At 37.7% G+C, this 20,846-nt stretch overlaps 2 protein-coding genes across 2 annotated transcripts in view; one reads left to right on the plus strand and one right to left on the minus strand.

Moving 5' to 3' along the window:
- Positions 1 to 12,151, plus strand: part of LOC139126375 (uncharacterized) — a 23,429-nt gene extending 11,278 nt beyond the window's left edge. Inside the window, exons 11-13 of the mRNA XM_070692441.1 lie at positions 6,154 to 6,213; positions 6,791 to 6,869; positions 8,957 to 12,151. Of these exons, the coding sequence (XP_070548542.1) occupies positions 6,154 to 6,213; positions 6,791 to 6,869; positions 8,957 to 9,183 (366 nt within the window). The 3' untranslated portion in view covers positions 9,184 to 12,151. The remainder of the gene's footprint in view (positions 1 to 6,153; positions 6,214 to 6,790; positions 6,870 to 8,956) is intronic.
- A 2,896-nt stretch (positions 12,152 to 15,047) lies between these two features.
- LOC139126466 (uncharacterized) lies at positions 15,048 to 19,887 on the minus strand. The gene is made up of 4 exons (XM_070692525.1): positions 19,699 to 19,887; positions 18,619 to 18,954; positions 17,102 to 17,223; positions 15,048 to 16,410 (listed from the first exon to the last, which is right to left on the minus strand). The coding sequence occupies exons 1-4, from the start codon at positions 19,742 to 19,744 to the stop codon at positions 16,288 to 16,290; spliced, it is 627 nt and encodes a 208-aa protein (XP_070548626.1). The 5' UTR covers positions 19,745 to 19,887; the 3' UTR covers positions 15,048 to 16,287.
- Positions 19,888 to 20,846: the final 959 nt, after the last annotated feature.

Here is a 20,846-nt window from a genome sequence, read left to right on the forward strand (position 1 = left end):
CTCTGGAAGCGTTTGTTCAGTAAATCAAGAATAAACACTTGTAACCACTTTGCCTTGCTTGATCTTCTAACGGTAGCCCGAAACATAAATGTTCCGAAGATCAACGCGGTTATGTAAAACCGTTGAGGTAAAAAAGTCCACCAGACGAACTTTTTCTGGGACCTGCAAAGTACCTACCTTCGATGCATTCTGAAAACAAAACGTAGTAACATTAGTATCTAGGTCGGTATAGTTCGGTATACTCTTTTTGGAGGATGTGGTGGCCCTGAAAAGGGCCGTTTTGGTTTGGATTGAACGTAGAGAGGAGTGCTCATGACCACCTATGGCCAACGTACGGTACCCCGGGCAAATTAGGATACAGTGACCGTACAAGGGAAGTTACACAGAGGGGCATAACTTCCCTCCTTGTGACGACGACATCATCTGCCTGCATAAGTTGTTGCTTTTGCAACAAATACCGCTCGTCCCGCCAAGCATTTCTCCGATCCAACATGTTCCAGAATTTTCGATAATGTCGATGTCGAATCGACACGTTGCCGTTGCAGGGCTCCTGACCATTGCCAAGCCATTCCTGTCTGTTTGTTGTCACACAGGGTTGGCCAAAACAATGGGGGCATTCGTTGGCGGCGGGATCTCGCGGAATTAGAAAACGACGTCCGCTGTTTTCACCTTCGACTCCTACCTTTTCCACTCCGCTGCTTTCTTGACGCGTGCTTGCGGTTACAGGAATCGCTCTTTTCTGTCTTTTCTGACAACGCGATTTTTTTTACTTCGGAACATACACAACTTGCCAGCCACGGTCATTGAAAATTTCTTTGATGACACGTATTAGCTGCTCTTTACGGCGATTCCGACGTCGTCACCCATGCTGAAGCCAAACTGGGAATGAAATACGAGGGCTTTTGTAGAGCAATTTGAATCCCCCCCCCCAAAAAACCCCCCAAACATTCACACGTATTCTCATTACCATGCTTGTAAAAGGCAAAGGTCGTATGGTCGAAGTTTGATACCACAACAACAACAGCAAATGTGTATTTTCATATCATTACCAACTAAAGGTGTTGTTGCTAAGGCAGAAAACAATTGACAGGAACTTGTGCCATGTCCTGTGACAAGGTGTAAATTTTACACAACAAAGCTGGGCGATAGATGAACAGGTAGCTTGTCACACTGGCAACAGGACGAAAGGAGCCGAACTTTGAAGTTGGATGTCAGACCAATCCAAGATTAAAGCATGTACATGAATGTGTTTAATAGTTGAACCTATACTTTTTAGTACTTTGATTTGTAAAATTACGCTCCAGCACTAGTTCCCACAGGTAGCCTTGAGCAGTGCCGAAACGTCTTGGGTCGCGGTGCCAAAACTACTTGGGCCTGAAATTGGGAGGCCGAAACGTCTTGGGCCGAAACGTCTAGCCGTCTATACTAAATATTGTTCAGAAAATAATATCATAATTCAAAGAGGGTATTCCCTGAGATTTGTTTTATTTAGGTGTTCTGACGTATTATACGAAGTACACGGTCACTTGTCAACTGCAATTTCTCTCTTCGCCTACGCGGCCCATAGACGTGGATATACACAAGCACAAATCCCGAGTGTAAAACAGTGTATACACACGTCCATGAGCCCGTATGCGAAGAGCTGAATATCGCAGTCAACAAGTGACTGACGAAGTAGCGGTGTCTAAAGTTCACAGCCGAACCCAATGAATAAAAAAATACAAGCTACAATCAGACAGACATTTGAATGAAACATAATGTGATAAGGTCAGAATCACTCACGCTTCGTCAATAATAAAAAATACAAGACAGCACGTGTCAACAAGACTTCTGTTCTCCTAAAGTTTGTGTTCACATTTCGTTGTTTTGAGTGAAGCGTCAACTAGACCAGGCTATTATACAATTTACACATGGTGTGACTAAATTCATGCGACGTGTCATGTGACATGCCAAATATGTAGCTTTGGGCCACAATCCCAATACTGGTGCTTTCAACGAAGGTCCTGTCTTTTCGGTTGATAAATTTGTTGTTCCGATTTGTTCGATGATGTAAATCGCGACAACAAAACCTAGCTAAACCGACATGCAGAGAATAGCTACCGATATCCACGCGAATACCCTATCCGCTTTCTACCAAGAAGTACTCCATAACATTGCTGTAGTTTATGCAAAATGTGTTTCCTTCATGAAACAATTAGGAATGGCCCCGTTGAAGTGGTCGCAATACGCACGAAACACGCTCACGCCACTGACACACTAAAAAAGACCCGTGCTGTGAGAAATCGGGCGCGTCAGTGGCATGCAATGCCGTAATTTATAGCCAACAAGTTTAGATTCTAATAACACCAACCGAGCGAGGTAGTTGCAGTTTCTATGAACTTCCATTTTCAACAAGTTGTCTCATTGAGATGGTTTGGCTGTTATAATTGTCTTTGTTCAAGTGATCAGCGCCCCCTCAAACTGATCGATCAGCATGGCCTGTCGGCGTCTATTCACCTACGACCTCGCCGCACCGCAAGCGAACCTCAAACGAGATAGAAAATAACAAATGTAACTTAGCTTGCTCAAAAATCAATGGTTACAAAGCGAGTTTTTGAAGTTCGTGGGGACAACTGGGGATTTTACATATTGATCGATCAGTTTGTGAGGTCATAACGCAGGCGCAGCGCGATAAGCTTAGCCTATGCTACACAGCATGGTCCAAATCAAACGTCTTTTCGTGCGCGCACGTCCGTTTCATTCCCGGGGTTTCACTTGAGGAAAATACATATTCAACTTCGACTGTATCAAATGTGGTAACCGTTATATCTATAATGTACATGGATAATTCAGGTGATAATCGGGTCAAGTAAATCTGTGTAGAGAGTGATATCGATACTGATATAGGCTATGTTTGACTGGGAGGAGTACCCACTAATGCGAGAACCAGGGATTGAGAACGGCGGCTTTAAGCGTGACGTCTGAATGTTTAAAAAGCTTTTTAGTCCCCGCGGACGAAGTCCGGGGGGACGTACAGATTGGGTCATGTCCGTCCGTGCGTGCGTGCGTCCGTCCGTCCGTTCACGCAGATATCTCAGACATGTCCTGGTCAATTTCTTTCAAATTTTGTACAAGGATAGTACCCTACCCCATACAGATGCACGTCGATTTGTTTCACAATGCGACCAAATTTGGCCGTGTTAGAGGACTTTTTAGTTTACATCTCCATAGACTCCCATGTATAAGGCAGTCCATAGACTCCCATGTATAAGTCAGTTCTGCACAGAATTCTATGTGTGAGGCCAAGTAAAATAAAAATTTAGTTTCTCATCGTATTCATATTGCAAAAAGGATGCAGTGACACAGTTTTTAGCCTCACGGATGAAGTCCAGGGGGCTTATAGATTTGGTCATGTCCCTGCGTTCATGCAGATATCTCAGACATTTTGACAAAATGTCACGTGACCACGGTGACCTTTGACCTTAAATATACATATTTGTCCATAACTCAGTAACCACAAGTGCTACACCCTTGATGTATAGTATGGTGGGACACCTCATAATGCCACATATTGTACCTCATTAATTATGCGCATATCTAATTTTGAGCGAGCCAATAGAGTTAGAGGTCTGATTTTTGGTGTATAGGGATAACTTAGCAATACAATTCTTTTGACAAGATGTCACGTGACCTCAAGGACCTTTGACCTGAAATATAGTATATTTGTCCATAACTCAGTAACCACAAGTGGTGCACCCTTCATATTTGGTATAATGGAAGACCTTATGACGCCACATACTGTACCTCATTAATTATGCACATATCTAATTCTGAGCAAGCCAATAGAGCTGGATTTCTGATTTTTAGTATATAGGGATAACTATAGGATATACATTTTTTGATCAAATGTCATTTGACCTCTATGACCTTTTACCTGAAATATACTTTTTTGTCAATAAACAAGTAACCACAAGTGCTATGTCCTGTATATTTAGTAGGATGGGCGACCTTATAACAACACATGCTTTACCTCATTAATTATGCACATATCTAATTCTGGGCAAGCGAACAGAGGTAAAAGTCTGATTTTTGGCATATAGGGATTAATTAGCAATAAATTTTTTTTTTCAAAATGTCACGTGACCTCGACGACCTTTGACCTTTATTATACATATATATGCATAACTCAGTAACCACAAGTTCTATACCCCCCAATTTTGATAGGATATTAGACCTTAAGATGTCACATCTTGTACCTCATTTATTATGCACATATGTATTTCTTGGCTGGCCAATACAGCTAGAGGTCTGATCTTTTTTCCCAATTTAGATCCATAACTTAGACATGCCTCATGTTTTTCAAATTGGGAACAACGACATAGACCTATGTGCCCATAGATCTCAACATATACACTCCAGTGATACTTCTTAATGAACACATTTCCCTGCCCCATCAAGACTAATACTCCCCTATTACAAGTGGGGACTATGTCATTGTCAATGACTTGTTTGATGATATTTCGATATTTGTAGAAAGTTGTTGATGATCCCGATTGGTTCTAGCGTTAGCGAGGAAGAGCATAGCGTTCCTAAAGTCAATTATGGCAATGAAGATAAAGTGAATGAAGGTGTATACAACTGACCTTGCAACCTGTTATCCGTACAGTTGACACTTTCATGTCAGGGTTTAAGCATTAACACATATCGACCCAAGGCTTACTGATGTTATCACTTTGAATAGAGTCAAAAATAAAAATGAGTCGGTTGAAGTTAGCGTATAGTGGAGGAAAATCACACTTATGAGAATAAAAAAGTCTCACTTATGCCAATAACAGTAGTAAGTATTATAATTTCGGGAACAATCGTACAAGTGAGCCGATTCGTACAGTAACCAATGATAATGTAAGTGGCGTTTGTTATATTATATAGAAATGTTCGAATCATTTGGAAGCAAAGCACTGTGTTAGCATTACTTCATATTTATAAAATCACGAAAATATTTCTGGGATAAAGTGACTTCATCAAATAAAAACAAAACAAAACAAATGAAACACCCGACAGTGAAGATCATATTTTATTCATTGTGACGATAAAGAAGTCAAGATTTACTTACAGGTAGTAGGATTTACACCGCACAGGCGATGGTTATCTTCACCATGTATACAAATTCAGAACTATGTAAATTTCGCCGAGAATTATTTAGTGCACTGGACGAAAGACCTTTTTTGTGCAATGTGCAAAATTGTAAAACGTTGACCTGTGTAAGCAAATTCATAGTGTTTTCATAACTTCAATATGGAGGTATCCTCTCTGCTTTCCAATGGGTTATATCTGGGTTGTGATTGTAGGCATTTTCCGATTTCAGATTCCACGGAGAAGATACGTAATTTCGCTGATATCTCTGTTGTTCGATCATATATTGACCGAGTGGCTTTTGAACTGAGGCTAAATTTGAGTCAAGTTGGTTTTGACCATCTTGAATATTATGGGTTTTACTGAAAAAAAAAGATAAATTATTTCTTGCCAAACAAACGAAACTAGAATTAGGATGACAATATATATGTCCTTCTTTGCTCATTTTTCCTTTTGTTACCCTATCTTTTAATGACTAAATTCTAAATTAGTGATTCGAATAACTTGATATGCGTTTTGATTTTATAAAGAAATGTAGATATTAAGCAAAGAATCCAAGACTATTTATCTCATCTTGCAGGACACGAGAGTGCGTAATATAAACCACCGCGACAACATATGCTTAGTATACATAAAAGCCTGACACTACTGACCGCAGAGTGACAATTGAAATATATGTACAGATTTTCTAAGAAGAGTGATCGAATCGATAGCATCATACAGAAAACGATATGTATTTCACTTAGGACTTACAGCTGTTGTTGAAGTACACCCATTTCAATATCGACAAAAATATTACAAACCAACGAAGCAATTGTGATCAACAGCATATGTAGCATGTGAAGCTATTGCTATGTGCTAGATAGACGTAATAAGTTTTCCCTTGTTCACATTTGTTTCGAAGAAACGTCCATTCGTTTATCGTCTATTTCTCATTCAAGCATGAATATTGTGTCTATTTCTTGACTTCGAAAATACGTTGAACACCTTTTCCAATCGAATAATTGAAATAATAGCAACGAATAATCTGTTTCGTTCTAGTTTGGAGTGACCCTGCCTGATAACAGCAAACCTACGCCAGATTTCAGGGCTGCAGATCAGGTAACGTTAACTTCTCAAAGAAAAACCAAATATTTATTTTTTAACTGTCAAACCCTTACTGGCAAGAAGAGTAAACTTTAGCTTTGAGAACAATTTTCTTGACTGAAACGTATTATTCCATATTTTTCTCCTTTATCTAGCTCATCATTCCACACTATACACGAAATTTTCCATGTCATTGACATGGTGTAAGAGGCGAAGCCGAATACAATTCGGGGTGCAAAGTTTGTTTGAGTCCATTCTGGACTGGGAGGGTTAACGTATTGCTATTATTTTATAGTTTTGGCAATGCCTCTGAATTTATAGAAGTAGAAAACATCCGGGGAAACAATGCTTGATACAGTATCGGTATTTCTAAGAGAGTGACTTCACTGGCAATTTCACTGGTATGACATGGATATAACATATTTTCAAATATAAATCAAAAGGAAGAATTAATGAAAGATCTGCTTCACACTACATCATAATCTTTGCCGAATGATGACTTTAAAATGTCCCAAAATGTATTTATATATTTGTTTATTGGTTTACTCATTTATCTGTTTATTTATCTCTTACTTCTACATGCTAAATGAAGACCGATTGTGTCAGTTCAATGGCGAAGATAAATAAATTCAATGATCTCTTGGTAGAAATATCTGATGAGATCGATGATGGTGAGTTGTAACAAAAACTAATTTCTATAAAATACGATTATTCTGTTTTACCCAAATTCACATGATTTTGAAAGTTTTTGAAAATGGCCGATAAATCAGCAACAAAACGCGGCGGGAAACCTAATTATCGCATTGAGATTTCAATAAAGGATTCTAAAATATGTTTTTATTTGTTTGGTATGGAAACATCCACTGAATAATAAAATATACCCGTATTCTTTTTCCTAATTTTAATATGAACCTATGATTTCAAAATAAGCATAATGGTTATTCTGGATAATCCGTAGCGATATTCGGCTAACCATGTTTTTACCGAATCAAAGAATGAGAATCGAAATATGGGCAAATTTCATTATTTAAACCTTTCACATGACCACTGCCATTAAAATTGGACCCAATTTCAATATCTGAATCAAGAATAACACGTTCCTAGTGGTATCCTTATCGGCCAACCATATTTTAACAGAAAAAAATGTACAAATTACAGAATGCTATTAAGGTAATGGGACATGGTTTTATTTCGACAGCATAAGAGTCCAATTACAATACAAATAGGATTCTATGAACAACAGTTCTGGTACATATGCATTTGTAGTTATTGTTCACTATTCCCCATAGATTGAGTGACATCCGTGAACTTAACACTCAAAGTAACTCGCCAGAATCAAATGACAAGCTGTACGCGAAGTGTCATAACCAGAACTATATCAAACTAATATATTGATGGCGCAAATGCTGCGATCTGATTGGTCGAGACGCAAATAGAACCGTGGTATATTCGCGATATACCACGGCCGGCATATGCTCGAGCTGTCGGCTTGAGCAAAAATCCATTTATTGACGTTCCACGCCAGAATTTCAATATGATATAAATAAATCACACCTAGCGACGGTATACCACTGGGTGTGCTTTATTGCTTAAATACATATACAGTTTTGCTGATCGTTTTCGTTTCAAACCTGTAGTTCCATTCCAACTTCAGAATCTACAGTTGTATTGATATAGACAACAGCGGCTGCAGTTATCACCAAATGGAAATCTATGGCAGCTGTATAAATACAGAGTTTAAACTGCACAGGTTGTACTAATAACCTTTCTTTTTAAACTACATTGATTCATAGTCGTGTAGAAATTTCGTTCAATTTCGTTGGTATTGTCATAGCTCTACACACAGCATATGTGAGTTATGACTCTCCCAAACTCTCTTTTTCAGTGTCTGATCACCCCGAATCGTGTTGTAAAACTAAACCGCTTTATTTTCACCGATGCGCCCATTGAAAATGAAAGGTCCCTAACTTGGAATTTAACGTGGCCTAAATGTGTAATTTCATTTTGCTGTTAACATTGTATAAGTACAGGTTTCATCATCAACATCATTCATACTCAGGAAACTAACATCAGTACAGCATTTTACCAAATTCCTCATTCCAATTTTCAATTCATTATTACACACGAGGTTGTCCGAAGAAGATACCACGATGAGCGTGTTATTCTAAATCCAGAAATACAACAGTGTAAAGGAAACTCATTCAATATGGACCCGAAATTTGGTCAATTTTAACGTAAACAGTTGTTTCAACGTATGAAATTATGAAATTTGCTTATATTTCTAATGGCGATAACGCTTATATTTCCAAATTTTGTCAGATATCTAATATTAAATACAATTCGCACATTTTTCCTAAGGCTGCACCCTTTATGTTCAGTTGCTTCCACTCAATAATTGGTCAGCGTTTTCATGGATAACTGTTCATAAACTTGAAAGTATCAAACACTCGTTTGATCAGTGGAGAGCTTTTTAGCAATGCCCAGGCCTCGAATACCAGAAGCGGTAGTTCCCCTAGTGACGAAAAGTCAGATAATATGATGTTGAAGTATATTTATGTTGAAATTGTATCATTTTACAGGGGAAATATCTAGAACTGTTACACTATATGACCCTGCAGTAGTCTTGTCAAACTTTAAGTTTATCAAGCACACATATACACGTCTAAGTCTATCACGTTTCAATATGCATAAAATATTCTTCTATCATTGATTTTTGTACCATATTATGCGGTACATTATTTTTTCTCCCCATGCACAGATGAATTCGTTCGTATGAAGCACTTTCTCAGTGTAAATATACCAAGAAGGGTTCTTGAAAAACTCAATGATCCTTTTGAAGTGTTTGATGAAATGAAAAAGCGAGACTTTTTATCAGTGAACGACACAGGCATGCTAGAAAACTTATTATACAAATGCGGCAGAGCTGACATGCAGACAAAACTCAGTACCTTTAATGTCACAACGTCGATGGCAGAGCAACAGTGATTACATCATCATCAGTGTGCCAATGAAACAAGTCGATGGTTACATCGTGAAAGGTAATAAAGTCAACAAAAGAGTACAGTCCATCTATTTACATACCAAAGAAGTGAGGGGAGAAAAACCGAGTAGTATTTCTTGTTCCAAGAATCTTTTTGCAGTGACCATTTGGGAGAAAGGCATCTGATCCTTCACGTAGACTGCCACAGGGACTGTGAACATTTTACCAAAATTGTGAAAAGTAACTTTATGATATGCTACATCATCTTCGGTTGAAATATTTCATTTTTGAGCACAACTTGTCCGAATTCTCTATTGTGATTCCGTTAAATTACCACCACGTGTTACATTACATTTTGACACTGATTCATGATAATAGCAAGTTTTAAGAGTTCGGAAAAACTGGAGGAGTTTCAAAGTTCCATTTTCGGACAGGCACATTCTGTAACAGGCAAACTAGATAGCAGCTCGTCTGCAACAAAGATCAGTGATGATAACTGAAGAATTCTTCGAGGGTCAACTTGTGAAACAGACTGTTTAGGGGCGACTCTCAGGCCATTAGGCAATACACACACATGTGCTTTTACCCTCATATTTGGTCAATATGTGTATATAATATGATATAATTCGAAAGAAAAATGTGAAGACATTTCTCCTGTCGATGACATCACGTGTAGTATCGTTTAATTTGCATCTACTGACTTTTTTGGCGAATGTGTTGTGGCAACGTTTGTCAGTAGATTGCGAAACCACTTGAATACTAGATCATTTTGAGATGAGGCTAGGGAGCAAGTGATGAAGTTTACGTTTTCGTTTAATATATTGCACATTATCCTATTAGCCAGTCACTTACTGCCATGGATTTCTTCTGTATCAATTGATTTGTTTGCTTTACATTTCGAATAGTGATGAAAGGCATTGCATTTCTTTGGTCAAACAATGGTCACATAATTTTTTTTTAAACACACTGATGGATAACCTGATAATCAAAGGAGGCGTATGTTAGTTTTATTCAGTTAGCTTTGCAGTTGTGTCGATGAGATCAAGATGCTATCAAAACTATGGAGTATCGAACATGTCAATTGGAAATGTCAAGTGCAAGCACTGCAAGCCATGAAGGTGAAAAGATTCATTGAAAGCAAAGATACTACATGGATAACGTTACCATGGTGATTTTTAGTCACTTATAGATTGGGTCATGCTGCCCGTGCGTCCGTTCACGCAGATATCTCAGACATGCCATGGTCGATTTCTTTCAAACTTTGCAAGCATAGTACCCTACCCCATACAGATACACGTCGATTTGTTTCACAATGCGATCAAATTCGGCCGTGTTAGAGGACTTTTTAGTTTACACCTCCATAGACTTCCATGTATAAGTCAGTTCTGCATAGAATCCCATGTATAAGACCAAGTAAAATAAAAATTTAGTTTCTCATCGTATTCATATTGCAAAAAGGATGCAGTGACACAGATTTTAGCCACACGGATGAAGTCCAGGGGCTTATAGATTGGGTATGTCCCTCCATTCACGCAGATATCTCAGATATTTTGACAAAATGTCACGTGACCTCGGTGACCTTTGACCTCAAATATACATATTTGTCCATAACTCAGTAACCACAAGTGCTACACCCTTCATATATGGTATGATGGCCCACCTTATGATGTAACATATTGTATCTCATTAAGTGCATATCTAATTTTGAGCGAGGTAATAGAGCTAGAGGTCTGATTTTTGGTATATAGGGATAACTTAGAAATACAATTGTTTGACAAGATGTCACGTGACCTCGGTGACCTTTGACCTCAAATATACATATTTATCCATTACTCAGTAACCACAAGTGCTACACCCTTCATATATGGTATGATGGCCAACCTTATGACGCAACATATTGTACCTCATTAAATATGCGCATATCTAATTCTGAGCAAGCCAATAGAGCTGGTTGTCTGATTTTCGGTATATAGGGATAATTATAGGATATGATTTTTTTGACCAAATGTCATGTGACCTCGATGACCTTTTACCTTAAATATACGTTTATGCAAATAAATAAGTAACCACAAGTGCTATGTCCTTAATATTTAGTAGGATGGGCGACCTTATGACAACACATACTTTACCTCATTAATTATGCACATATCTAATTCTGGGCAAGCGAATAGAGCTCGAGGTCTGATTTTTGGCACAAAGGGATTAATTAGCAATACATTTTTTTTAAATGTCACGTGACCTCGATGACCTTTGACCTTGATTATACATATATGTGCATAACTCAGTAACCACAAGTTCTATACCCTCCAATTTTGATAGGATATTAGACCTTAAGATGTCACATCTTGTACCTCATTTATTATGCGCATATGTATTTCTTGGCTGGCTAATACAGATAGAGGTCTGATCTTTTTTCCCGATTTAGAACCATAACTTAGACATGCCTCATGTGTTTCAAATTGGGAACAACGACATAGACCTATGTGCCCATAGATCTCAACATATACACTCCAGTGATACTTCTTAATGACCACATTTCCCTGCCCCATCAAGACTAATACTCCTATTACAAGTGGGGACTATGTCATTGTCAATGACTTGTTTATTTAGATAGTGATGCAAATTGGGCACAGCAGCATACTCTCTAGAAAAACATTATCATATGTAAGGAGAGTGACTGAAATATCGCAATCGAATATAATTTTTACTGAGTGAAAAGACGGTAAGGTCACAGACATATGAAGCAAATCTGTTAGGTTTTCAATTTTAATTGGGAAACAGAGCATTCACAAATGATAATGTGTCAATTGAAACAGTTTCTAAAATGAATGTAATATAAGACATAATCTTACAAAGGAGATGAACATAAAATTATAGATTGTACAAGCTTTTAAGAGAATTAATGAATTAATGTAACAGTGGATATATTGATGTGATGTGTTTATATCCAATGTAATAAAAGGATATTTCGGGAAAAAGGCCTGTGGAAATCGTATTTTAGTTGTATACGTTAGTCGAAGACGTCGAACTTAAGGTAGAATATCTGCAATAAGTTTTTGATGATTTAAATACGTACTTTCAAGAAAGTTTTTTTTTCCGAAAATATATCTTAAAGGACAGCCTCCAGAATGAGGGGAAAAACATAATAACTTTCCGACGTGACGCAACAATCATACTCTTTGTTTGAGAAGTGTTAACAGCCATGGCATTGTTTGAAACCCAAGAAAAAACCGGTAAAATATCGTTACGGATTTTAACTTGAACTTCTTTAATATGATGCCTGAATTATATAAGGCTAAATCATCAGCAAATACATCTCAGTTGCCAGCCTTGAGACAAAGGGGAAGGTCGCTGATAAAAATAAGAAACAAAAGTCGCCGAAAAAGGAACGACAGACAGTTGGTAAGACCTTCGCGTTTTCACCAAAATGACCTGTGAGATAAGAGCTAAACCATTGTAAAGATGGACTATTCACACCATAGATTGAGAGCTTTGTAACAAGAAAATCGTTGTCCCAAAGATCAAATGCTTTACAAAGATCTAAAAATAAACCACTGTACAATCCATCATCAATATTTTTCAGAAGTTGGTCTGTAAGTTTAAGAAGAGCAGTATGACATGAGTGTAATTGTCTGAAAACAGATTAAGAGCGAACAATTTGGTTGTTTGTTTGGAGGTAATTAACATGCTTCTCAATTATCTAAGATAAAACTGGTAGGAAGTAGATATGCCTGTAGTGGCAAATAACATTACAACATGACTCTAGCGCACATAAAACAGCTGGGAAAAGAACCATTAGCGATTAACAAGTTAAAAATCAGAGATGCTAGCTGCACCTATTTTGAGAAATGTTGTCGTTACCCTTTGTCTGACCGACTTTTAGTAAAGAAAGTTGTTCCATAACCAGAGCAACAGAAATCGGGGAATTCAGAAAGGCCCTGGCATTGCACCCATTTGTGATGATACTCAATCTTTAATCATAGCAAAATCAAGTTCAAAGTGAAGGCAATGACCAGTGTTCGCGGTGACTTTTTTCTCCTCGCGTACGGCATACGCATTAGTCTGCTAAAATTGCGTAATGGGTGGATTTGAGTGCGTAATTTCACTTCCGCACTCGATTGATGAAAAAACTGACAGCAAAATACAATGTGCCGTTTAATAAACCTACACTACATATTCGGATTGTACGATGTAACATTATTTTAATGAAAACAGTTTAACGAACAACTTGAACAATGTTGAAACGTAACAGCGAAGGATATACATGCAACCGTCACAACACATCGGGCAACCCAAAAGTTAGAGTTATGGCAGCTTATCCAGACGGTTTCTGGACGTTTCGGCACCAAGTCGTTTCGGCCCAAGACGTTTCGGCCTTCCAATTTCAGGCCCCAAGTCCGAGTCGTTTCGGCATCGCAACCCATGACGTTTCGACACTGCTGAAGGCTACCTGTGGGAACTAGTGCTGGAGCGTAATGTTACAAATCAAAGTACTAAAAAGTATAGTGTCAACTAACATTCACATACATGCTTAATCTTTGTGAGAACATGGGAAGACACTGTAAGAAAAAACTTCATATCATTTTCAAATCTGTGACACAAGTTTATCGATATCAATAGCCGCCGACACGGAAAAAGTTTGAAAGCGGTGAGGAAACAGCACGGCAAAATTCACACAAAATGCACATAAAGTACTGGTCAGAACGCAAAGGTCACGCTTACGAATATGACGGATCAGTCAAGTACTAAATAGTTTGAAAAAAAATCGAAACACAGATGCCGAAACGTCTTGGGTTGCGGTGCCGAAGTGACTTGGGACCGGAAATTGAGAGGCCGAAACGACTTGGGTCGAAACGACTTGGTGCCTGAACGACCAGTTGCAGTTACCATCCAGACACTTCTGCAGTGTTCAAAATTTATTGGGATTCCGATGAGCTCTACCAATGAATCATTTTTTTCACGGACTCGTAGAGCAAAGTTGACAGAAATTAAAACAGATTTGTCTGCTTCGACGCCATGCTGCATGTGTGCTTGATCAAAATTTGGGAACAGAGAGACGCGATGATCGTACACGGTTGGCATTTATATAATTTGTCGCAACATTTCTGTCAATCACTCACTTTCAGAAACTATCGCTCTCCTGAAAATTAGCAACGTAATTCATAGGCACAGCTGACATGATAACGTGCTTAACGTGATAACGTGTGGACTACGATGCCGAATTTTCAGACAACGCCCAGAGAATTCGAAACTTTCAACACAAAATGAGTGATTGACAGAAATGTGTTGCAACAAATTTCGTCTGGCTGTCGCCTAAGCTCAGTCGTGGGGAGTGCTTTCGGTGTTATCCTTTGCGTATAGAAAACGCATAACGATGAAAAAAATGCGTAGAGAGTCAATTTCAATGCGTAAATACGCACGATTTTTGCGTAAACGCGAACTCTGAATGACGGTATTTATCAATAACACAATGATGATCATCCAACTTTTGTAAATTTTGTGTGTATAGTATCGACACAAGAATGCATAATTAAATTCCAGCCATATGTTTTCATTATATATGCATGTGTGAAAGTTTAAAGTATTTACACTGGTCCGTATGTTGAAGACAGGGTGACAAACTTAAACCGATTTGTATTTCTTTTATCAATGACGTAGAGAAGTGGCTCAAAGAGCATAATTATGTTATTCAAATCCTTGAGATTATATGCCAATGACATTTCTGCATTTCCAAATAACATAAAAAAAATTAATTGATTAATTAAGAAAATAGGTAACGAATGAATGGAGGAAGGAATAATGAAGTACTGTAACAGTTACACCTCGAAAATCCAGCACAACCTTTCACGGTTTTTCACAGAGTCGGTCCTACAAGAAGCGGTAGATTTATTTCGCTAAAAAGGGACAACATAAAATATTGACAGATTCTGGAATAGACTTGCAAAACATAGATAATACAAGATAATGCATTCGAATTTTCGGATTGAATAATTCTTTGTGTTGTACTTATAACAGTAGTTGGTGTTATATTACACAAATGTAAAAGTATTAAATAATTGTGATAGTGTTACTGTCGTCGTACCTCGGGGAATATGAGTTTTTGCGCCGATCTGGGTTGTAATAACTAACGCTGATACACAAGTTGTCAGTTGCAAGCACCACTCTAGAACTTTATTACAGAATGGCAGTGTACAGTTGTGATGTTCCAAGCTCAAATCTATACTCTAGTCCCGGGTCTTTCCGAATTTATACAATTTTCTAAACTTACATAACCACAGACGTATCCTAATTACACAATAGAAACGTTTGTTCATCTCATTGAACTTGCCGTCAGTCTTTGTTTTTTCCTCAAATTCACGTACGGTCACACCATGGAAGGTTCTGTTTTCGACTGTACTCATTTGAGTTTTACTAAACGTAAATTAAACGTGTTGTACTATCTCTTTCTCGTAAGATTTTTCATTTATCTGTACACGCCTTGGCCACTTAACGAATGCTTCGAGATTTATAGTTTTCTCTCTTTTGGTACATGAATTCCTATGTCATTACATGGCATCACTATGTTATCATTGCATCGACAAACACTCAAATCATAGAGATGCTGGAGATGGCATTACACTGTCGACCTTTTGAATAACAAGCGCCCTAGCAGGTCAAAGCGAGCGATGTAGAATGAAGATAACGGAAACGTGCAATCTACTTTAAAGAAAATTGACATATAACAAGTGAAAGGCAGTGTCTTCAAAGATGCATAAAATGCAAATTTTACAAGGTAGCAGGCAGTGTCATTATCATCTTATATAAAGCAACTTAAGAGGATTTTTGAAATTGATATAATTTTACTATAAAGGTTACAGTGTCAATAATATACTAACTTCAAACAACTGAAATGCTGAAAAACTGCTACTAACTAAACGTTAATGTCATTTAACTGATGAAGCTCGGCAAACCTCGATAAGCTGTCTACATCCAACTTCTCTTAACCTTTAGGCAATAATTCAATGGCACTCTAATTTTTGGGAAGAATTACAGTCCAGGAGCACGTCATTTTCTCATCACAATATTTTGCTTGGAACTCCAATAAACTATAAAATGTCATCATTTCTGATTTAAACAGTGCGACCTTTCCATTCACCTTTATTCCGCAGTTTCCGGCCATCTTTTTGGTTGCCCGACGAGACAGGTTTGTATATCTGGTCGGACTGAGGAGACCTTTGATTGCTTCGTGACTTCTGTGTGCGTAAGGTGTGAAAGTGAACGGTGAATATTAATAGGTCACGAGACAGTGAAGGTGAAATATGGATAAAAAGGTAAAACATAGATAAATCTGTATACGTTTACGTCATCGACGAATCATGCAGAAAAATGAAAGGTGGAAAAAGCCTTTAGAATAACATATGAAAAGTATGGATTATATTTCAGCGAATAGAATACAGTGATAATATGAAATAGTATATAATTTAACTATTGAAACATTTAAATCTGAATCTAGAGGATCCAGTTTAAACCTAATTCGATAAAAACACTGCTCCCTTTCGGTGAAGAGGTATCTCATTTTTTAATTCTAAATGCCGGTTTATGAGTCTTTAACTTTTGTGATGAATTACCATTTTTACTCTTACTAATGTGTAGCAGTACACCATCTTCTACTGAAACTAAATTCCGGGGAATGACACAATGAAATAATTTTGCTGTTGCCGTAAAACGCACGAATTGTTATCCACTTAAAGCAAAGAGGTAAGAAGATGAGTCCCACCTATCTATCAATTACATATACCTTACGTGAGAATCTTTCGTTTTGCAAGATGTCAAACCTTGGTAGTAAGACCAATGACCCGGCAATAAATCAAAGTCATATCTATTTTATAGATATTGTATTCGCACCCTGTTATCCCCTACATGCTTTGTCGACGTCGTACTCACCTTTCTCCTGCGGATAGCAATTTCTGCCAGAACAACGACGACGTTGATAACCAAAACAACAACGATAACTAAGATAAAAACAGCATATCCCGGAAGTGAACCTCCCGTCTGCTTCTGCATTCCTTAACATCAACGATAAGATGACATAAAAAGCAAGGTAAACCGCAGTTCCCATACAAAAGAAGAAATGAAACTGACGTTTCAGTTCATTTGACCAAATTAGGCGTAGCATTGTCACTTACATTGCATTTGTGAAAAAAAACTGTTAAACAACATAACGAACTCTTTTGTTTTAGCTAAGTGGAAGATTTGTAGGTCAGTGGCCGAGACCTTGCACTGAATATTTTCATTTATAACCCGCCACATGCTCATTCCGTGGTGCAATTCGCCAGATAAGGTCACGTGATGGAGAAATAGATACGTCTAGTCCCTACAGAATAGACAAAAATGACCTCAGAGGGTATATCTCTCAAGGGAAATACTTTTTGTTCCAAATTTGGGAAAGTGCCTGGTCACGTGACCGTAGTGTTGTCTGCAGCTTTGAAATATTGGCGGGTGATGAGCTCCCGGAAGGAGCGACGAATCTCTCTCTAAAACAGCTGCAAGATTTTTCATTCCAACAGTGTACGAGCTTGAACAGCTCATCGACAAAAAAGTGCAACCTATGATGTTGCTACGTATACTAAGAATTTTTTTGGGGGGGAATAAAGTTGCACTACTTTTACCACTGTGGAGAAATCGCCAAGTAAACGTGTCACAATGGATTGACAGATTAAAAACCAAAACATAATACATACGAGCGTGTGGCGTGTTATAAAACACCTATAACCTGGTCTATATTCGGGCTATAGCACCCGCTTATTACCGTCCTGGGCCGAGTGTTTCTAGAAACACATCGCTATACCCCTTGGCCTACGGCCTCGGGGAATAACGATGTGTTTCTGGTAGCGCACGGCCCTTCAGGGTAATTAACGGGCGCTATAGCCCTCAGGATGAGGTAATAATGTAGACGTTGTATTTTAATATTTTGTACTGTGGTGAGCATATGCGTACTAAAAGTTTCCAGCCAGTCTTGCTTTCAGAAAAAAACGACGTTTAATGTTCTACGGGGATATTCATTAAGGCTGATTTTATGCATATGTGCTAGCTTTTGGATTGCTTATTCCAAGAAAAAGGTTTTTGTCCTTTTAATGTATTTTTCACAGTCAGGAAACTTACATTTCATGAAGGATTCTAAATAAGGTGCAAAGTTATTGATACTTTTCAATTTTTGCCTAAGTTCATTTTCTGGACATTTTCTCCACTCACAGTGAAATATTTTTGTTATGAGCATCCATATAGGCAGTTGATAATTTTTGCGTTTTCAATCCATACATATTTGCACAAGAAATGTAACAATTGTCATATGACAATGCAAGATATCTTTAATTATCAATGAATTATGGACTTATACTTTAACTTGATGGGCTGCTGGAGAGTATACATCTTTTAAATGATTGGACTTTCACAATACCTACTTGTGCTGACTAGTAATTCAATTGTATGGTGCAAAATGGTATCATCTTTTTCTGGCTTCTCCGAATCGATTTCAGCCTTACAAATGTATTTTCCCTCGTCCGATGTCTCGATATTATGAATATTCAGGTACATCATGTCATCATCGATGGAGTATTTGTCTTCCGTGACGTAATGTTCAACACCAGATTCAAATTTCTGGGCTATGAAGATACCACCATCCTTTCCCCACCTTGCAGTCACCACTTTACCCTGGAATTGCTGATTGATGCAGGTTAACCTTGCCGAGCTTCCCTCGTTCGCCAGAATGGTTTCACAAAGACATGTCGGGATACCTCCTGAGGAAAGTTATGGTATATTTGCATGGGATTTCTCATTGTGAATGACAAACAGGACAAAACATTTCAATAAAACGATTGCACTCAGGAAATCAAATAACGATCATCTAATCTTTATATCAAGTTTGTAATAAAAGAAACAGTCAATTTATGACTTCATGTGTGAATGCAAGACCAATTTAACACCAATACTCATCTATAAAATCGAAGAAACTTGCATATAGACGCACCTGTACAGATTAATATATATATATTCACAATAGATGTATGTTCAAGGAATCTCCACATACGTGACGTGCTGGAAGAACAGTAAATGTAGCTTCATTTCAAATTACTTCAAACTGACAGTGTTTAACTGTAGGACCAATTGTTCAAATAACCTTAAACCTGACTTTTCAGTCATGTAGAAAAATGTAAATTAGGTTATTACCAGAATCATTCCACTGCTATAAAATATGTGTCCATGATTGTTTTATGCCAAAAGCTGATTTATGAGTTAACACAGTTCTCTTCCGGATTTTGCCAATATTTGGAGAGAAAAAATGGCGGCTTTGCTCGTGTTGTTCACGTTGTACTCACTATCGCAGCTTATGTCACACATTATTGTTCACTACACCTCTGAGTAATTTTCATCTTGTCGTCGTCGAAGTTAAAAATCTCGGCCAGAATAAACAAGTGATAACATCGCTTTTCCTCAGGAATGTCTGTAGCTTGAAATAAGGATTGTATAATTATTGTACTTACCGACTATTCCAAGAGAGATCAGGCAAAGTGTAAAATTCGACATCATTACAAGATTAATGAGCAGTGGCAGGTTTACAACGTGATATTTGTATTAATTGATCCTCTCATTAAGCAAGGTATAATACTGTTATAGTTGAGTTAACTGAGCATGAAGAAGTGTTGTTTTGTCACAGTGTTTTGTCGGTTCCTGAAAAAATTATTCATGTGACGTCAAAGATAACTATCGAGAGACTAATACGAAACCTTTTGACCTCTGAGCTCACGTCATCATTGACACGCTTGACCCCATTAATTATGTACTCTTTCAATCTAAAAAAATAATGCGAACCATACCAAATTTTCAAATACCTTACTTTGTGAATACAAAATATTTTGAATAATCGAACTGCATACTTATTTTTTCCATGACATATTGGCTGTTGTACGCACTGACCCGAACGCCATGTTAACTAGCATCAATCATAAATATTTTGATTACTATGGTGTGTATGACATGCAATGGTTGGTTTTATGTGATTGGTTAATAAACAACTGGGAGTCAATAATTCTGAATTTCCACTTCTAAGTTTCCTGTCACTACACTCGTTGTCGGATCCTTTTCGTGAAGACAACGTCAGCCGAACGACAATTGATCAACTTCTCTCTCATCTGGCCTTTGCATTCTGCGGCACATCTAGAAAGTACACTGTAAAAATAGCGGACGCCAGACGCGTCTTTACGCGTTCAATCGGTGTTCAAATTTGAACGGCTAGTGTTCATATTGTTAACACCAGTGTTCATATTATTAACACTGATGTTCTAAACCTGAACACGGAATGTTAACACTCATCTCCTTCAAGTGTTCAAAAACTCAGCATTACAGAAATTTTACAATACTGTAAAACAATTAACAATCTTTAGTGATTTTCACTTTACTATGGCTATATTAAATTTACTACTGCCTCGCTGTCCGGCAAACGTACACGGATTTTGATGTAACGAATTTCCCAGTAAGAGAAAAATCTTTCTGGTCTAAAATTGCTGAAAGCACGTTTTTTTTTTCTAAAAAAGGAAGTATACAAAATAATTTTACACGTTTATTACGGGTTGAAATTTTGCAATTTTGAAAAGAAAATCAGATATCCACCATGAACGTTTTAATTTTAACA

The sequence above is a fragment of the Ptychodera flava genome, assembly GCF_041260155.1.
Source record: "Ptychodera flava strain L36383 chromosome 3 unlocalized genomic scaffold, AS_Pfla_20210202 Scaffold_27__1_contigs__length_13241970_pilon, whole genome shotgun sequence".
NCBI classification, from domain to species: Eukaryota; Metazoa; Hemichordata; class Enteropneusta; family Ptychoderidae; genus Ptychodera; species Ptychodera flava.